The 19977-nt window shown below is 45.3% G+C and overlaps 1 protein-coding gene across 1 annotated transcript in view; it reads right to left on the minus strand.

Annotated features, from left to right (window-relative positions):
- The window catches only part of RNF213 (ring finger protein 213), a 2876335-nt gene that overhangs the window by 1131794 nt on the left and 1724564 nt on the right, over positions 1-19977 (minus strand). The window contains exons 26-29 of the mRNA XM_086931045.1: positions 13756-13911; positions 9957-13556; positions 9706-9842; positions 9120-9215 (exon numbers count right to left, since the gene is read on the minus strand). Coding sequence (XP_086787171.1) covers positions 9120-9215; positions 9706-9842; positions 9957-13556; positions 13756-13911 — 3989 coding nt within the window. The remainder of the gene's footprint in view (positions 1-9119; positions 9216-9705; positions 9843-9956; positions 13557-13755; positions 13912-19977) is intronic.

Genomic DNA, 19977 nt, shown 5'->3' on the forward strand with positions numbered 1-19977 from the left:
AGGACTACTTGTGAACAGGTTCTAGGAACGGCCGTCCCTTTGTCAAATTTTTGGTGTTCCACCATTGCAGAGAGCGATATGTACGGCTGTCCACCAACACCAGGTCTGTGAGCTGACCTTGAGCCTGATTCCACTGTTGTGCTAGACATTCCTGTAGTGGACGCATTTGCAGTCTTGCGTGGGGAACTATGAAGATGCAAGATGCCATCATCCCTATTAGTTTCATGAACACTCTGGCTTGTAGAGAGTGCTGGCATTGAAAAAGGGAGACTAAGTTCTGAATACCTTGAATCCTGGCTTGACTGGGATAGGCTTGAGCTACTGATGTGTTTATAGTAGCTCCTAGATATTGATGAACGTGCGAAGGCTCTAGGTGCGACTTGGTGTAGTTTATCGTAAACTCTAAGTTGTGCAGTGTTTGAATTGTTTGCTTTGTGTGTTGTGCACACTGGTTGTACAATCTTGCTTTTATGAGCCAGTCGTCTAGGTAGGGGAAGACATGTATTTGTTGTCTTCTGAGATGTGCTGCCACTACTACTAAGCACTTTGTAAACACTTGTGGTGCTGTTGTACCCCGAATGGAAGGACTTTGAACTGATAGTGTTGTCCTTGTATGACAAACCTTAAATACTTCCTGTGCGCAGGATGTATTGGAATGTGAAAATAGGCGTCCTTTAGGTCTAGTGTGGACAGAAAATCTCCCTGTTGTAGTAATGGGAGTACCTGTTGTAAAGTGATCATGTGAAAATGATCTGATTGAATGTAGTGAAGGAGTGGCCTGAGGTCGAGAATTGGTCTTAAGGTCCCATCTTTCTTTGGAATTAGGAAGTACAGGGAGTAGACTCCTGTTCCTTGTTCTTCTAATGGAACTACTTGAATAGCATCTTTTTGTAGGAGTGCTAGAACTTCCTGTTGAAGCAGAGTTATGTGCTCTGCAGACATTGGACGCTGCCTGGGTGGTATGTTTGGGGGGGTTGCTGTGAGTTCTCGGCAGTAGCCATGTTGGATAATCTGTCTTACCCACCTGTCTGTTGTGATGGAGTTCCAGACAGGTAGGAACTGTGAAAGTCTGCCCCCCACAGGAGTGGAATGCTGTAGGGGAGGCAGAGGGAAGTCATTGTTTAGGAGCGGAAGAGGAGCGGTTGTTGCTACCTCTACCTCTTACGTTGTTGTTATTGCCTATGTATCCTCCTCTAAAAAATCCTCTATTAGAGGAGGTCTGCGTGTGTGTTTTAAAAGATGATGTTGTGTCTGCGCCTGTCTGCTTGGAGCCTCCTCTATTAGAGGAGCGGCGAAAAGAACCTCTAGTTTGGGTGTATTGTAATGCCTCCATAGACTTAGCGGTATCTGTGTCCTTCATCTTTTCTAATGTATTATCTACCTCCGGCCCGAACAATTGGTTCTGATTAAAGGGCTGATTTAGGATGGTAGTTTGTACCTCTGGTTTAAAACCAGAGATGCGTAACCATGGGTGACGCCTGAGGATAACACTACTGTTGACTGCTCTGGATGCTGTGTCAGCTACATCTAGTGCACATTTAATTGAGGCATTTGAAATTAATTTGCCTTCTTGTAAAAGTTCTGCTGCCAGATCCTTGTGTTGATCTGGTAGATGTTCCATTAACTTTTCTAGTTGATCGTAATGAGCCCTGTTGTAGCGTGAGAGTAAAGCCTGTGTGTTTGCTATGTGCCATATGTTTGTTGCTTGTGCAGCAATTCGTTTCCCTGAAGCATCAATGATCTTGGACTCTTTGTCAGTCGGGGGTGTGTCCCCAGAAGTTTGAGAATTGGCCCTTTTGCGCGCATTAGACACTACTAAGGAGTCTAGTGGCAGATGACCCTTAATGGATACTGGATCAGCTGGTGCTGGCCTATACTTTTTCTCTATTCTAGGATTTAACATCCTACACCTTACTGGATCTTTAAAAATCGCTGGAGCATGTTTTATGACTCCCTTAATCATTGGTAATATTTGGGTAGACCTTTGTGACTGTTCAAAAGTGTCTAACAAGTGTCTAACAAGAAGTCCTCCTCAATGTCATCAGAGTGCATGGGAACCCCATGGTAAAGTGCAGCTCTGTTTAACAAATGATTAAAACCAATACTGTCCTCTGTAGGGGAAGGTTTTGTTGGGTAGTACTGAGGATCAGGGATGTCTGGTGCATTATTTGGTGAAAAATTATATGCATCCTCATCATCTTTAGGGTATTCTGTGTTAACATCCTCATCTAAAGGGTATAAATGTGGTTCTGGAAAATCATACTCCTCATCAGTGTGGTGTGATGATGCAGGAGAGTGAATAGGAGAAGTTATGGGTTCTACATATGGAGCAACAGGAGAGGAAGAAAGTGAAGGAGAGGAAGGGTGCATTGGAGAAGTTGCACAGTCCTTTTTGGCAGGGACCACAGGTGTAAGTGGTGTGTCTGCTGGTCTCTTTTTATAAGGGATTGCTTCCACATGTCCAGTTTTTGGATTAATATGGACTTTTTTCTGTCTAGGATCTGGTCTAAACAGTTCTTCCTTGTAGGAGAGTAGGGTCTGCAATCCTATGATCACCCCAGATTTTTGCTTTTTGCTTCACTGGTTTACGACTTCTCTGGCTGTGGGCCTGCTAATCAGACCCACAGCCTTGCTGTTCTCTCACTAAATTGACACGTGTACCTTAGGTGCATTATCCAATTGGTACTGGGCCACCTTATCAGACCCTGTAACTCAGGGCATAGGTGTACCCAGGGCCTACAGCATGTATTATGCCACCCCTGGCTGGCCATCTAAATCGGACACATCTGGCTGCACGACAGCTGGGGCAAGGTGGTGTAATCACCCTTTGCTTTAGATATAGTATAGCTATATCTAACCCTAAAATGGACACACAGATTCCTATCAGTCACTCCTATGGCAGGCCTTAACAATCCTGAAGGCAGAGTGCTTGGAATCGTGTGAGATGGCGCTCTGGCATGAGCTGAGCCCGTTTGCAGCTTGCGGAACCAAGTCCTGATAGCTGTTCCATGATAACGCATACCATATACTCTTAAGTGCATTATAATCCTCGCGGTTCTAGGCTATCTCTGGTATCGCTTTATCAAAACAGGTCGAGTAAGGTGTCATACGAATTGGAATACTAACCCCTCGCCAATTCTGGCGACGGGGTTAGCATGCCACCCTTCTAGAGGGACACGACATGTATGTAACTGTGAACCCCGGTTAAAGTTAAACTCGAGCCTCAGCATCACAAAATGGATGCTGCCACCACAGACACAAGTCTGACCCCCTGCAGCTGGGAGTCCTTCCAGCGAGGGGAGCTTGGACAAAGGGTTTCCTGTCAGGGGCGGTGCTAGCACCATCCCAGACAGGGTTTTGTGTATCCTGGGTAGGCAGGGCTTTAGAGGAAGGTGACTGCAAGTGGCAACCCGGTGCTCACTATGCATCTGCCGGCTAGAACCAGTTCCAGGGGCACACCAGCCCCTGAGCTGGGGAAAGTCCGGCATGGGAGAGGGGTGTAACCACCCCCCTTCCTGGTCCCACCCCTAGGGCAGGACCTACTCGCGTGCCCACCCCTTTCTTTAGGATAAAGGCAGGAGCGGGGACCCTTCCAAATTAGATCATCTTTGAATCCTGAAACTACTTTCTACGAAAGGAACTCTCGACTTCTTCTCAAGATTTCTCCCTTGTGGCTAAGGAGTAGTCACCCTGCATCCGCAGGCACCATCCAAGAACACTGCGGTTTGCTGCACGTCCTTCCTCCGGAATCCGACTGACCAGCACGACGAGACCCGGCTTCCCTGGCACCTCTGACCTCTACCTACCTCTACAGCTAAGCTGAGAACCGTAGGTGCGACGAAACCTCGAGGGACCGGCCATCATCAGAACTGCACGACTTCTATCCAGCACGACCGCCGAGGGATCCTCGAGTGAGTGCTTTGGGGTCCGAGAAGCCCCGACCCTGAGCAGCTCCAGCACCGAAGTCCAGCCCCCCAGCATCCACGAGATCTGCGTGGGGCCCTTCTGCTTTTTGCTGCTCACCGCGTTGTCTGGCTACTAGCCCGCTGGCTTGTGGCCTTACCGACGACGACCGACGACATCAACCCCGCTGGTCTGGTTGCTCCAGACTGGCCCTAGCTCCCTTCCAAAAGAGGAGCACCCCGGACCCTCCTGGTCCACTCCAGACGCCATTTTAGGTCCACCGCGTGGGATTGAATTTGCCAAGACTTGTTGCCCCAATCCTGGGTCCAGCGACGTCGACAGCAGCAACCATCGTGGGACAGCTCGCACCTCCATCCTGGTCGCCGACAACGCCTCCTGGTCCGTGAGACTGCAGAGCCCAGCGTCGCCCACTCACCTGGTCGAGGTGACCCCATCCGGTGCCATCCTGGTGCCCATCTAATCACTGGCTAGTGATTCAAAACTTGGTCCCCTCTGCTTATAGGTGTCTTCCATCTTCGATCCAGGCTTGGATCCACCGAACAATCTTCACTGGTCGCCTGCCAGCAACTTCTTCTTTCAGGCTCCATAGACTGCAACGAGGATTCCCGACGTCTTTTCAGACCTATGCAGCCGCAGCCCCTGGGCTAGGTAACTTCGGCATTTCGGTGCCCCAGCATAGCCTCACTATCCAAGGGTCCATATCCTTTTTCGTTTTCAGCCTAACTAGTCGGATTCGTCCGATATCCTTAACTTTGCTTTTACTAGCCTCCATAGACTTTGTCCCGCATCCCGCGTGAGAGTGCACACTCTGCACCCGAGTCCCCTAGGCCTCCTGCTAGTAATCTGAAGGTTCAGTAGTCAAGTCCTAGCGATTCCAAAGCCTATTAGTCCAGTACTTACCTGCTAGTAATTTCGCATTCCACTTTTAGAGTATATGGTTTTTCGTGCCCCTCGGGCATTTGTGTAAATTGTGCAACTTAAAGTATTTTCGTAAGAGTTTTGTTGTGTGCTTAGTACCCTGTCCTCATAAAGAGTACAGGGCTGTTGTGATCTAAATAAATACACTGTTTATTTTCATAACACTTGTGTGGTGTCCTTTCACTTGGTGTTCAAGGGGTATATGTGATGGTATAACAGCTGGCTTAACACGCCCTCTAGAGTTTAGCCCGAAGACTGCTCGTATCCATGCTACTAGGATAGCTGGTCTATAAGGTTGACTTACAACCAATCATCAATAAGGGTTGTTTGGACTGATACAAGGTGCTCACTAGAATAGTGAACATTATATATCAGGCCAACTTCTCACATTCCTCTTCTATAATCTTCTTTGGTGTTGATTTTTTCGGAGCCGATAGAGGTTGTTTAGTACTTTTTGCCTTAGGAGGAGTAGTTGAGTCTTTTGGCAAAGTTTTCGGTGCCGAATGTTGTTTAGCCTTATCTGGGGTCTTCGGTACCGGTATTAGAGGTTTCGGCGTGGAAACAGGTTTTGCTGGGCCTGTGGCGCTGGAAACTGGCTTCCCCTCTTTGTTTTTTGAACTGGAAGGTTTCGGAGTCGAAGCTTTCGGGTTTGGTACAGTTTTTGTCTTTGGTGCAGATGGTACGGGTGCCGAAGTGTCTTTGTCTTTGGGCGCCGAAGGGTTTTTTATGTTCGGTGCCGACGAATCCTTCGGTGTCGAAGGATGTTTTGGTGCCAATAGAGGAGGTGTAACTGGCACATGGTGTTTCTTCGGTGCCGAGGCACCGGAAGGCGTATTCTCTTTCCTCGGAGCCGGGCTCAAAAGCTTGGCGTTATAGGGTAAATGTCGGTCTCGACTGGGCCCCATGGGCGGAGTGCTGACCGTTGCCTTCTGTTTGGGTAATGCTTGTCGTACAGGGGCAGATGTACTCACGGGTTGTCGAGACGGGATCGAATCGTCCGAATCCTCTGCCCCCGATATTATCTGGAGATCAGGCGAGTCCTCCTCTGCGCCGAGTGGAGCCTCGTCCTCGGAGATATCTTCTTTTTGATATTTGTCCTCGGAGACGTCTTCTTCAACGATCTCCTCTTCAAAGATGGCCTCCGGTGCTGTTGCTGATCTTCTCATTTCGTGTAGACGGGCCCTCCGATCTCGAATTGTTTTCTTCGATCGGAAGGAGGCACAGGCTGTGCAAGTCGACTCGTCGTGTTCTGGCGAGAGACAGAGGTTGCAAACCTCGTGATGTTCGCTATGAGAGAATTTTGCTCGACATACTGGGCATCTCTTGAATGGAGTTCTTTCCATGAGGCGTAGGCCACATGGCGCCGATGGGCCCAACGGCCCGCGTCGACGCACCGGAATGTAGCTGGTGATGTCGAAAGTCTATTCGATGTCGAAAGAAGTTTGTTTGAAGTTTCTCGCTTCGAAAAAGCAGAAAAAGTATTTTTCTAGCCGGAGCGGAAAACTCTCATCCGAACCCAGTGGCGGAAAAAAACAATCTGAGGATGGAGTCGATGACCATGCGCAGTATTGTCCAAGGGAGGAGTCAACTATCTTGCGACTACAAAAAGACTTCTTCCAAGAAGACAACAACAACCTGCAATGACCCGAGCCCACCACCAGGTGGCGATCTATTGCTAAATGTAGGATCTGCAGCTCATATGCCTCGAACACTTAGATTTGGGTTTTGGGAAAGGGGTTTCGGTACTCACGGACCGCTGAGCTGGGGTGATTGTCTCCATTACGACGTCGGAGTCATCGGCCTCGAAGAGGAGATGTCTTCTTCATCACCTTGTTGCTCCGGCTGGGCATTGGGTCTGCTCAAAAGATGACTGGAATCGAGCTGCTTCTGCAAGAAATTTCTTGACGTCAAGCCCGCCGATCACGGATGGTTTACTTCGTCTGAACGATGCACAGGCCTTGCAGTTTCTGTCTTCGTGCTCCGGGGAGAGGCAGAGATTACAAACCTCATGCAACTCCATGTGTGGGCACCACATCTGGGGCATTTTTTAAAGGGAGTCCTTTCTATTGACTGCAGGCTTGGTCAGCACGGGTAGGCCCAACGGCCCCTGTCGAAGATCAAGGAGGTTGTTTGAAAAGATGCGCATCGAATGGGAAATGTGATCGAGACAATATCGTCGAGTGGAGAGGAATTGCGCATCGAAAAGGGGTTCGAAACCGATGTCGACCTGGAGCGCAGCAAATCACATCCAAACCCGATGGCGGAAAAAAAACAATCTGGAGATGGAGTCGATGACCATGGGCACTATTGTCGTAAGGAGGAGTCACCTACCTTGTAACTACAAAGACTTCTTCCAAGACAAAAACAAAGTGCAAACATCCGAGCCCAACACCAGATGGCGATCTATGCATAAGGAGACTATCTACAGCTCATATGCCTTGAAAATATAAATATATATACATACATATATATTAATGTGTGTGTGTGTTTATCAAACCACTAATAACAGATTCTGCATCATAATGACCATCATACATAAAAGCCAAATGATAAAATGAGAATTGGAGGGATATGTATGTATATAGCCCCTTGTGTTGTTGGTTCTGGATAGCGCAGAAGATCATCCACTGGACAATATGAGCAAAATGTGGTGTGTCCCACCACCAAGGGAGTTTACAGTTGAGAATATTATAAAGCAGTGTTTTTCCAAACTGGGGGTCCAGTTGGGAGCCGGTTTTTGGTAGTTCACAAGAGGCCAAGCAATAAATAAAGATGCCATTTATTTATCTTGTCACATTTGCTGCTCTTCAAAGACAAAGGTCAAATGCCAGGCTAAGTCTTCTAACAAATTGCTGCTTATATTTTTTCACACGTAGAGTGGTGTTAACAACCTCCTCTCACTGTGCAGACAGAGAAAAAACAAGCATAAGCAATGCGTCTCGCATTTACGCGAGACCTATTGCATTGCAAACCGTAGGCATCATGACTACGGGAGGGCGGGCTTTGGGGGGAAGGGGAGAGAATGCACAGAAAATGGGAGGGAGGGCGGGCCGAGGGAGAAGGCATGGACAACAGGAGGGAAGGGGGAGAAGGCACAGACAACGGGATGACAGGCAGGGGAGAAGCACTGACAACGGGAGGGAGGGCGGGGGGGGAAGGCACAACAACGGGAGGGTGGGGGGAGTAAACAAGGCACCAAAGGATGTTGTGCCTGCAGTATAGAACCTCAATAAAGAAAATAGTGCTCAGAGTCTAAATAACACGTACCATGTAACAACCCAAGTAAAGGGGCCAGCCGCCATGGGAGGTGGCAAATGAAGACGAGGCAGTAATAAGGATGGACTAACAAGCCTATAGACTAATCAGAAGCCAGCATTTAGGACAATGACACAAGCGAATAGCAAATATGGGCGGAGAGTGGGGGGTTCTTATATTCACCTACTCCTCTACAATAAATCTCACAGAGCAGCACATGCGTGCTGGCTCTACTTTCTACCTAAAAAAAATAAAGTAAATTAAGTAACAATCCTGCAGGGGTACAGGAAGCGTAAAAGGAATGGCTGCAGCATATAAGTTTTTCTAGCACACAAAAAACACAAATTCCTATAAATGAACTGAACACATTCAGAAATTAAGAAAGCAAAAGCAAAGTAAATTTCGTGTAATTCTGAAGTTTAATGGAAACAAAGATTTTAATAGGATCAAAACAAATCAAGACACAACTTACTGATGGCCAATTGATGAATATTTACTGAAACAAAATTCCACACATTATCATTTGGGTGAACCATAGCGTCATCTGTAAAACTGTAGGTCTGTGCAAATTTAGTGCCCATTTCAATGAAAAATGTGCTGTCTGAAAATGACAGTGTGCTACCACACAATGCATTAGTTACGTTTAAAAATTGTCCACCTCAGGTTCATTAAAGCTAAGCCGGTCGAAACAGTTAATCGTTCTAAAACTGGGTTGTGGTCAAAAAAAGTTTGTGAAGCAGTGCTGTTATGCATGACATCTGCAAAGCATACACCATGTTTAGAATAATTGTTATCCTGTGTGTCCCAGAAAATCAATTAGAGACCAACCCAGCCTCAGTACTTTCATATAAAGCACACTCATAAATAAAGAAATTTGAGTAACACGTAACACACTGTAGGGATTGTTTCTCTTATCAGGTCACAATACTTTTCTTGAAAAGTTGTTTTTGTATCCTGTTACAATAATTCTAATGCAAACAATACTACTTCTTAATGTACACCACAACTCCTGAGGCACTTACTTTGCTGATGCAATGAGATGAGCGCTTTGAGAACCATGTTCAAAGTCAGTCTGAATAATGAGTAACTTGCTGCCAGAAGATATTTCAAAGAAGGACCTAAAGCAGAAAGAAAAACAAAGTGAAGGGGAATAAGGACTTCTTTGATTAGCAGGCTTAACAATCCAGAGAGACATCTTTGATTTCCTATCTGCATTTCGATTAGAAACAAACACAAAATATCACCATTCAAGCTTTATATTTATCATGAACAAGCCTCTTCTTTGGTTTAGAATCAAAAGCTCCTAAAGTGCATCTAACATTTGTATCCTTAATCCCACTGTGCATGTGAGAAGCCATTCACAGCTATTCAATATTTAAATTACATCTAAATTGATCCCAGCACCAATTGGGCAGATTTTACATAGTAGTTATGTGGAAACTACATATGGTCTACCCATTCCACATTTGATCTCTTGCCACATTCATTTATAGAGTAAAATATAATGCAAGTCAACTAAAAGCCCAAATAGAAGACTATATGTTTAATACACAGGACAGTTGCTGGAGGTTCCTAAAAGGATGTGAGAAGATGAAAATGGAAACTAACCGTATTTCTTTAAGGAAGGAGTACTCTGTATCAAACTGTTGCAGAGAGAGAACTGCAATGCTTCGAAATCTGCCCTGCATGTCGCTTTTTAAATTCTTAGTGTCGGCTGGCGTCAGAAGACGAGAAAAAGTTGTAATCTTGATCATAGAAGGTAAATATAAAACCTCCCATTAGTTGGCTGGACATTACAAAGCAAACCAATATATTCAAAGATCAAACTTTTTGAGGTACCTTAATGGAGTGTCACTTACCTCAGTGAATTTGGTGCAGCTATCAGACGTCATATTGAATTGAGAAGAAAGGAAATCACCAAGGGAATTGTGCTTCTGATTTTTGAAGTACTCATGGGCCAGGCTTCCTGCCTCAAAGCTACCCAAATTGGAGCCACTCAATCGAATCACTGAATCAGGTGTAGCACAATTCAGTAAAACAGTCTTTGCTTTTTTGATTACCTCTGTCAAATACTCATCATCTTCCTCTGACCGTTGCTTCTTTAGCTTCTCCGTCACCTGCAGAACGACGGAAGCACAGGTATCTGAGTGATAACCAACAAAGACATCAGAACAGCTGTATTTCTGCTTGCTGTCCCGAAGGTGGTCAGTCTTAACGTTTGTAAAGTTTTTCACCCACTTTTCTAAAACATGGACAATAGTTCTGTGCCTCTTGTTCAGGACGGTGTTGATATCAAGGTAGTGTTTTTCAAGTCTGTTGATCAATGGGATTGGAAACTGTTCATATACAATTTCTTTTTCTTCAATGACTATCAACCGGAAATGGGGGTGCACTCTACATTTGACACGATGAGTGCCCAGTCCTAAGTCTACATATTTTTGAGCTGCAAAATAAACATAGTATTGGTTGAGGGCATCATAGAGGCTTTCATAGAGGTTCTGCAAGTTCAAAAGAATGACCATCTGTCCTGTTTCCATGCAGATTTTCACACGATTGATGTTCCTACAGATCTGGGTGTATTCTTGATCTTTGGGGAAGCTAGAACCAAAAATTATCTCTGGTTGTTGGCCACCTGTAAAACACTCCTGCTGTATTACCTGGAGAGCAGCATAGTTTTTTGTCAGAACAAGCAAGTACCGACAATCCCCATCATCATTATATATGTTCTGCTTGATCAGTTCAATTGTGTTGACTTCATCAGAGTAATTTTCACCTTTCAAGATAGACTTAAAAAAGCATAATGCATCTATATCATCTTTCCCACTGAAATTTCGAAGGACCGCATGCACTATCTCATGGATAGTAGGTTCTTTTTTAGACCGCTTAGTAGTTGTAAACACCATTTTTATGAGGCTGTAGAAATCACGCAGCCCAAAGAATTCCTTGCCATGTTCTCTTTGGGTTATGCTGATTTTGCGGTATGCATCAGCAAACAAGGAAAAGTATTGTTTGATGAGCTTTTGAATTAAATCATTTGAAGAACATATTCCACGTGCGCTTGCAATTAATTCTTTCATATCTGGGTCACCACGGGATACAAAAATACCACGGTTCATCTTGGCAGGATCCAAGGCCCAGTTTGAGATACCAATGAAACCAACTTTTTTGTGTGGTTGAGGATCATTATCAATGCACCCATCTTCTAAAAGTGGATGCAGTGTTTTTAGTGGCATTTTAGGAGAGTCTTCTGCCAGCCCTATTTCATCCAATACAACAACAGAAACATATTCTTCCAAATTCTTCCCTTTCTGGAAGCGGGCACATTGCTTGAAGGTGCCAATGATTCCTTCAGGTGTGGAATGTGGACTGCATTGAAATGAGACAAGGTGGATCTGCTTCAGTTTCCTATAGAGGTCTTCATGAGCTGTTTGGCCTTGCATGGCATCAGCCACAATTGTTTTAGCAAGAGATTTGGAGCTTCCAGGCTTCCCAACCAGAAAGAGAGGAATTTTAAGCTCAATGCAGATGACCATCATGAATACATTCTCCTTTAAGGCAAGATTTCGTGCAATAGTCTCCCTTAGTCGTGCACCACTGAGGAAAAGGTCCTGCATCAATGTTATTTCTTGAAGAATTGATTTTTCTTCTGCATATTTCTCAGGAAGATATTTACATATAACCTTTCGGTATCCAGTTTTATGTTCCAAAGATGCATGATAGCAAACACCAAGAGCAAGTACAAGGCACCACGAAACTTTATCCATAGGTATGCTATATTTGACATCATTCTTCTTTTCAAGAAACACATGTAGGTTATTTAACAGTAGTTCACTGTGGTTAAAAAACCATTTGAAGACATCTACACAACGCTCAACATCTCGAAGGCTGACAAAGCTGCACTCATCATTTCTTCGTCTCATGTACGCTTGGGACACAGACAAAACATTGGTCAAAAGAGTGACCTCATGTGTTGCCAGTTTAATGGAATTCACTAGTCGTTGAACAATTTGCTGAATGTATTTTCTTTCTGTGTCATTGTTAAGTTGGCCAAAATCCCATACTAGAGGAATCATGCTGGGGGGTAAGCAGTGAACACGGTATACCAATTGCCTTAAAGGAATGGAACCAAGCTTTTCTTTGGTTTCATCCGCTTTGACTCTGTATCCCAAGCCTGCAGACTCTAGTCGCTCAATCATCGCTGGGGTGTGCTTCCTATAAGGGTTGCATGCTGCAATGATATGCAAACCTGTATTTTCAGCCAAGGATTGTCCTTCAACCGTTTTGTCACAAAGGGCTTCCTTAATACTGCTTATGGCTTCTGTCGTATTGGCCTCATCAAAGAAAAGCACAGTGTCCAAACCAAAGTCCATTTTATTTTGAACAGCAATGGCTTCTGCCTCTTTAATTTTTTTGTAAATCAAATCAGCTGTTGTTCCGCCATGGACTTTCAAAAGCTTCATATTCTCTGTGCTGACACCACTCTTTTGCAATTCACAGAAGTACTTTATCAATCTTGTTTTACCACAGCCAGTTTCACCCATAATAGTAACAGGAATACCACATCTAAACCTCATATGAATGGCCAAAATTTTGAGGACATTGTCTGTGGTCAACTCATAGGTCTCATCAGGATCCAGTGGCCACTCGATTCCAAGAACCATGCAAAGTCGTTCAATCTTTTCATCTCTGCGCAGTGAATCAAAATCAACATTAAATGGGACTTTCTGCAGCTGAAGACCTTGATAAAGCTGTTTTGTCATGACATTTTTCTTGATGATCTTGCCATTGGCTGGATTTATGGCATCAACACCTCCGTCGTCGTTTAGCTGCAGATGAAAGCCAAGAAAGGTCATGGACACATGGTCCTCATTGAAGAAAATATATGGATGAGGTTCAGACTCCCATCTCTTACGCATCAGAAATGGTGCCAAATCCTCCTCTGTAACTTCATCTAAATTGAATGCTTGCCTTTCAGAACTCTGATCTGAAATATTTAAGGATGGTGTGGCAAAATCCTTGGCCATCAAAATCATAAAGTTAATTACAAAATTTTTGAATCCTTGTAAGGTGTCTCCAACAAAATCTGGATTGCAGAACAGAGAGGATTCACAGTCTTTAAGCTGAAGGTTCAAGAACCAGGCAAAATTTCTGAGCTCTGACCATGTTGGATCAAGTATACCACAATAAATTAATAACAGCTGCAAACACTGCACGGTGGTGCCCTGAACCGAGCCAGGTGTGTATTGAAACATATCCAAGTTCTGTCCCTGTTGGAAATGAAGAAGGTACTGATAAGGTCTCTGAAAGGCATCACTACAGAATTCCTCACGGTCCATTCCAGGATCTCCACTATTCTGGATAGGGTGTGCCTGCATCTCCATTTGTAGCACTTCTTTGGGAGCTCTGCAGGTTATTTTTGGGAATACATCAAGAAAACTGTACTGCAGTCCATGAGAAACCTTCAGAGAAAGAAAAGACAATAGTAATGTTTATTTTGCATCCAGCACTATAACTATACACTGGTTGCATTTGAATTCCAGCTTCAATGCAAATTATTTCTCTATTGAAAAACATAATAAAAACAGCATACCAACAATATCTCCCTCTGATAAGATGGAGCTAATCAGTGCTTGCTTAATATGTTCTCTGTACACATACCGCTCTTTGCTGTTTCTTGGATGTGACATCAGCGGGCTCAAGGATCTCAACCACATACAGGTGGTAGGGGCTACGCTTCCACATTCTCCCTTCAACATCCATGAGATACTGCAGAATGAACAGCTTGAAAAGGAATTCTGAAATTCCACCCTGCACCTAGTGGAATATATCACACAGAAGCAAAACTGTAAAATCGCATCATTGGAGATACGGGATGACATGATGAAAACAACTTTTCTTTAAACTGGAAAGAAGTATTAGAACAAGTAACTGGAGGGGGATGAGGATATGCACACTACTAACTGGGAATAAAGTATTTCTCAATACGTGGAGAATTTCATCTGCACGCAATGTTATAGGTTGTTAAGGGCAAGTAGCATGTTTCACACTGTTTTCGTTTCTGTATTAGCTTAATATTAGACATAAGGATTTGTATTCCCATTTAATGACATGTAGGCTAAGTGGAAAGGGATTATGATCACTTGTTTGTCTACTGTTAATATTGTAATTTATCCCTCTTTTTATAAATCTTTTTGGCTCACTCCCATTATGGACACACAGCAGCTGAGCTCAAATAAGATCCATTTGAAAGGAAGATCCTAGAGAAGAACAATAGTTACTTACCTGTAATCTGTGGTTCTCCAGTATTGGTGTCTTTCATAGATTCACATGCCTGAATCATTCCCCGTCGTCGGAGTGGGAGTCCCACGGTATATAAAAAAGCAGTAATATGCCATTTGTACATAGCAAATAACAGTTATACCTAACCAGGAAGTAAAGTAGCCCCAGCTACAATGGAGAAAACTTCCACATTAGTGACTATCCAAGTCATTATGTATAGACCAAACTGCTGCCAATCAGGCCACAGCTCCCACCAGACTGCTCTCCCCAGAGACCCAGGCTCTCAGATTTTGTAGCACCGGAGTGTACCGGAGTATACATATAAATAAATATCTATAGCCTGAGTGAGACTCTGAGGGGAGGTGGGCGGGTGCATGTGAATCTATGAAAGACACCAATACTGGAGAACCACAGATTACAGGTAAGTAACTATTGTTCTTCTCCAGTATTAGGGGTGTCTTTCATAGATTCACATGCCTGAATCAGAGTAGTTAGCAGTAATACAATACACCCCTCTTGGACGCCAAGCTACACAGTTTTCATGCATGAACATAATGTAATGCAATAACATATTAAAGCGTCAAAAGAGCAAGAGGAGGTGGGAGAGATTATCAGAGGCTCACCTTATTGAAAAAGATTACGCAGGACTGCTCTTCCCACCGAGGCATCTGTATCACTTGAAGAATCCAGACAGTAATGCCTTGTGAATGTGTGTCTGCTGGACCATGTTGCAGCTCTGCAGATCTGCAGGAGAGGCACACCAGCAAACAACGCAGTCGAAGAAGAGACTGCTCTCGTAGAATGAGCTCTAGGTAAGGTCTGTAAGGGTTTACCTGCTTGCAAATGGCAGAGCCCTATAGTTGACGAGACCCACCTAGCAATAGTCTGTTTTGTCACTGCACAGCCTTGTCTCGGTCTGCCATGCGCTACAAACAGCTGATCCGTCTTCCGGATATCGGCTGTCCTTGAGAGATAAAACTTAAGACATCTCTTGATATCTAAAGAGTGTAAGGTCCGCTCAGCTGGCGACTGCGGATTCGGAAAAAATGTCTTAAGTATCACTGGTTCATTCAAATGAAAATCCGATGGTACCTTGGGCATGTACTTCGGGTTGGTGCGCAGTATGACAGAGTCATTCGTGAACTGCAAGAAAGGTGGTTTAGTCGTGAATGCCTGCATGTCACTAACCCTCCTGGCAGATGTTAATGCCAGCAGTAATGCGACTTTCCAAGTGATGAACTTCAGATCAACTTTATGGATCGGCTCAAAGGGATGGCGCATGAGCTGAGCCAGTACTATATTCAAATGCCATGATGGAGGTGGCCGACGTATTGGAGGAAACATACGAAATAAACCCTTAAAGAATTGTTGGATTATTCTTGAGGAATATAGAGAATTCGTACCATCTTGACGATATCGGGATATAGCCGCTTGAAAAACCTTAAGTGTTGAGTGCGCCAAACCTGCTTTAGCCAATTGCAAAATGAAGGGTAAGATCTCCTCCGGTTCAGCATACATGGGATGTAAATTCATAGTTTGGCACCAAACACAAAAACGCTTCCATTTAAGCTTGTAAGTTTTGTTCGTTGAAGGCGCTCTAGCATTGGCTAGGACTTCTTGACAGTCCTGTGGAATGTTTAAATGTGCAAACTCATGGTGTTGAGGAGCCAAGCCGATAATTTCAGAGAATGAGGGTCCGGATGATACACTCTGCCTTCTTGAATTGTCAGTAGATTCGGAATTTGAGGCAGTTGGACTGGTTCGCTTTCTGAGAGAAGAAGAAGCTGTGTGAACCAATATTGGCGTGGCCACCGAGGAGCAATCAAAATTATTCGACACGGTTGTCTTTTCATTTTCTTGATGACCTTTGGAAGCAATGGAATTGGTGGGAAGGCGTAGGCAAATATCCTCTCCCAATTCATTGACAGCGCATCCCCGCAAGATTCTCTGTGGGGAATCCAACTCGCAAACTGTGGACATTTCTTGTTCTGATATGTTGCGAATAGGTCTAGATCGGGGTGACCCCATCTCTGGAAGATCCGATCCAGCGCTGGTTGATGCAATTCCCATTCGTGAGTGCTGCTCTTGGATCTGCTCAGGGTGTCTGCTAGCACATTGGCTACCCCTGGGACGTGCACCGCTGACAAGTTGATGTTGTGATCCAGAGCCCAATTCCAGATCTCTTGAGCCTGCTTGGACAACCGGGCTCCCCTGCATGTTCAGGTAATGCATGCTCGTTGTGTTGTCTGTTCGAATCAACACCGTCGAGCCTTCTAGCAGTGCTTGAAAAGACTTCATGGCGAGGAAAATGGCCCTTAATTCCAATAAATTGATGTGCCATGTCTTTTGCTGTTTGTCCCATTTGCCACTGATCGTCATCCCTTGAAGGTGAGCGCCCCAACCTTCTAGCAAGGCATCCGTGGTCACGATGAATCTGGGGACTTCTGCGAGGAAAGCACAACCCACTTGTAGGTTGTGTTCTTGGTTCCACCACAGGATTGCGTTCTTCATTCGAGGCGTTAAGGTGATGATATCCTCGAAGGAACCTGATATCTGCAGCCATTGACGACCGAGTTCCTCCTGCAAAGGTCTCATTCTCAGACGACAGTTTGGAGTGAGAGGGATGCACGATGAGATCATCCCTAGGAAAGATTTGAATTTTCGAACAGAAACGCACTCTTTTCTGAGGAGTGCAGTCGCCATCCTTTGAATCTTTTCCTGCCTTTCGCTTGATATGAAGACCTGAGCGAGGTTGGAATCCAGCGTTGCTCCTAGGAAAGACTTCCTTTGTGAGGGTTCCAGATTTGATTTCTCGTAATTCACTGAAAACCCTAGGCTGTGGAGCAGGCAAAGGCATTTCTGGACATGGTTGCTTGTTGTGGCGTAGGAATTGGCCTTGATAAGGCAGTCGTCCAGATATGGGTATATCTGAATACCCTGTAATCTCAAGTGGGCCGCTACAGGTGCCAACATCTTTGTGAATACCCTCAGGGCTGAACGTAGTCCAAACGGAAGCACCCTGAACTGGAAGTCCCTGCCAGCCACTCTGAACCTTAGGAACTTCCTGTGCCTGGGGAAAATGGGTACGTGGAAGTAAGCGTCCTGAAGGTCGAGTGTTGCCATGTGGTCCCCTTCTGTCAGAAACTGGAGGATCTCTTGGAGTGTTAACATTCTGAACGTTAACTTTTTGATGTATTTGTTGAGGGCACGCAGATCGAGGATGGGGCGCCATTCCCCCGATTTCTTGCGTATCAAGAAAAAACGAGAGTAAAAACCTTTCCCTCTCTGATGTTGAGGTACTCTCTCGATTGCCCCTTTTCGAATCATTGTATTGATTTGGATGAACAGCTCTTTGAGATGTGCTGGGGGCGGTCCTTTTGGGGGCGAATATGGTGGGGTTTTTACAAATTCCAATATGTGTCCCTTGGAAACCACATCCAGGACCCATCTGTCTGTGGTAATTTCTGACCATTTTGAGTAATGTAGGGATATTCTTCCTCCAATTTGTGACTGGTTGGGACGAAGTGGTGGCAGGCTGCGTTCCTCACTTTTTTGCAGTGTTGTCTCTGCCCCGATAAGTTGTCTTTCCTCGGGCTGTGAATAATTGTTTCGCCTTTGGCCGTAAGATTGTTGCCTATATGGCTGGAATCTCTGGTTACTTTGGGTATTCGTATATGAACGTTGCTGGTAATATCCTCCTCTATTTGTGAAGTTACCTCTTCCTCTTGCACCACGAAAGGAAGATTTCCGGTACTGTAGAGTACCCAACGATCGTGCAGTTTCTGTATCTTTCTTGATGGCTTGTAAAGCCTCATCCACATGCGAGCCGAATAGGTACTCGCCATCATAAGTCATATTCAAAACCTTGGCTTGCACCTCCTGCCTGAAGGATGTAGATTTTAACCACCCCTCTCTTCTAAGGACTGCAGCTCCTGCCAACTGCCTGAATCCTGTAGCTGCTACGTCTACTGCAGCATCGATGATTTCCGACGAAGCACACTCTCCTTCCTGCAGAATTTTTGTTGCTTCGGTCCGGTCCGGTTCAGGCAGTTTCTGAATGTAAGGCGATATGTCTGACCACATCTGCCTATCATACCTGCCGAGAATTGCCAGCGAATTAGCAGCCCTAACTGTGGTCGCTGCAATGGTCGATACTTTCTTCCCAATGGTATCGAGTCGCCTCCCATCTCTGTCAGTAGGAGTGGAGATTTGAGATGACGGGTTCTTTGCTCTCTTTTGAGCTGCTTGCGCAATGACTGACTCCGTCTTGGCCTGACCAATCAGGCAGGCAGGCGAAGAAGTAGGTGCCCTGTACTTTTTATCAACTCGCGGTAAAACCGCTGGTAAAGAGTTTGGTGTGGCCATGATCTTCAGACCTTCTTTCCAAATAAAGTCTATAATGAGAATAGACCAACTTTGCCTCTGTGACAAACTTTTAAAATCGTACAGGAAGCATTCGTCCTGTTTAGTCTCCATAGTAATAAGAAATGTTTTAGTTGCTTTGTCCATAATCCTATGGAAATTCGCAATATCCACCGGTGGCGACTCAGCTTTTGGTTGTTCATCTGGAGAAGGTGTGTCGGCTTGATAATCTTCATACTCCGACGAATCCGTATTACCTAATTCCCCTTCCTCATGGGTTTCTTCATCACTATTCTCACCCTCCGTTTGGTGGTAGGACACCGGTGTTGATGGTCGGGCATGTTCCGCTCCTTCAGTCATTGTATCCATTGGTGTCGAGGATACTCGAGGCCGTGGAGAAGCGATTTGTGATTCAACGGCGATAATAATCGCTAAGCATGAACTGCAAATTCTGGAAAAGTTCCATTGGCATTTGCATCCCTGGTGTTTGCTCAGACTCCAACCTAGGCGGCTGAATCACTTGTTCCTCCTCCTCCTGATCTTTTACATGTATAAGTAAATCAGATGGGCTCTCCGCTGCCTGAAATAACTCATCACCCGAGTCCTCTTCTTCAGAATCCAAAAGCCTGTCTGGCATCGTTAGTGGCGACAACGACGCAGATTGTGAGGAACGCTTTTGCAATAGCGCTGCAGTGGTGGCTGGAGATGGTAGCGGTATCACACTGTTCCTTGCTGACCAGACTTGAAGATCTGTGCAAGATGACAACTTTGGTGTTGTTGGATTGTCTTGTGCCACCTTTAATTCTGTGTCCTGTGGCATTGTCTTCGTCGTCGACGATGTGCTTGTCGAAGACAATTGCTCCGTCGACGATAATTGCTGTTTAGTTTTTGTCGACGAGATGGGTTTCGTCGTCGACGTCGAGGGAACCGTCGACGGGGCCGCTTTCGTCGTCGAAGGGCCTGTCGACGGGATTGCTTTCGCCGTCGAATGGGCCGTCGACGGGACTATCTTCTTCGTCAACGAGGTCGTCGACGCCTTCGTCGACGGGACCGTCGACGGCAGCTTCGTCGACGTCGACGGCAGCTTCGTCGACGGAGTCGTCGACGGCAGCTTCGTCGACGTCGATGTCGACGGCAAGGTCTTCGTCGACGGTAAGACTGTCGTCGACGGCAATCTCGTCGTCGACGCTCGTATCAGCTTCGTCGACGGAGGCTCGTCGACGAGAGGTGTGACTATTT

Source organism: Lissotriton vulgaris, chromosome 7 (assembly GCF_964263255.1).
Source record: "Lissotriton vulgaris chromosome 7, aLisVul1.2, whole genome shotgun sequence".
NCBI classification, from domain to species: Eukaryota; Metazoa; Chordata; class Amphibia; order Caudata; family Salamandridae; genus Lissotriton; species Lissotriton vulgaris.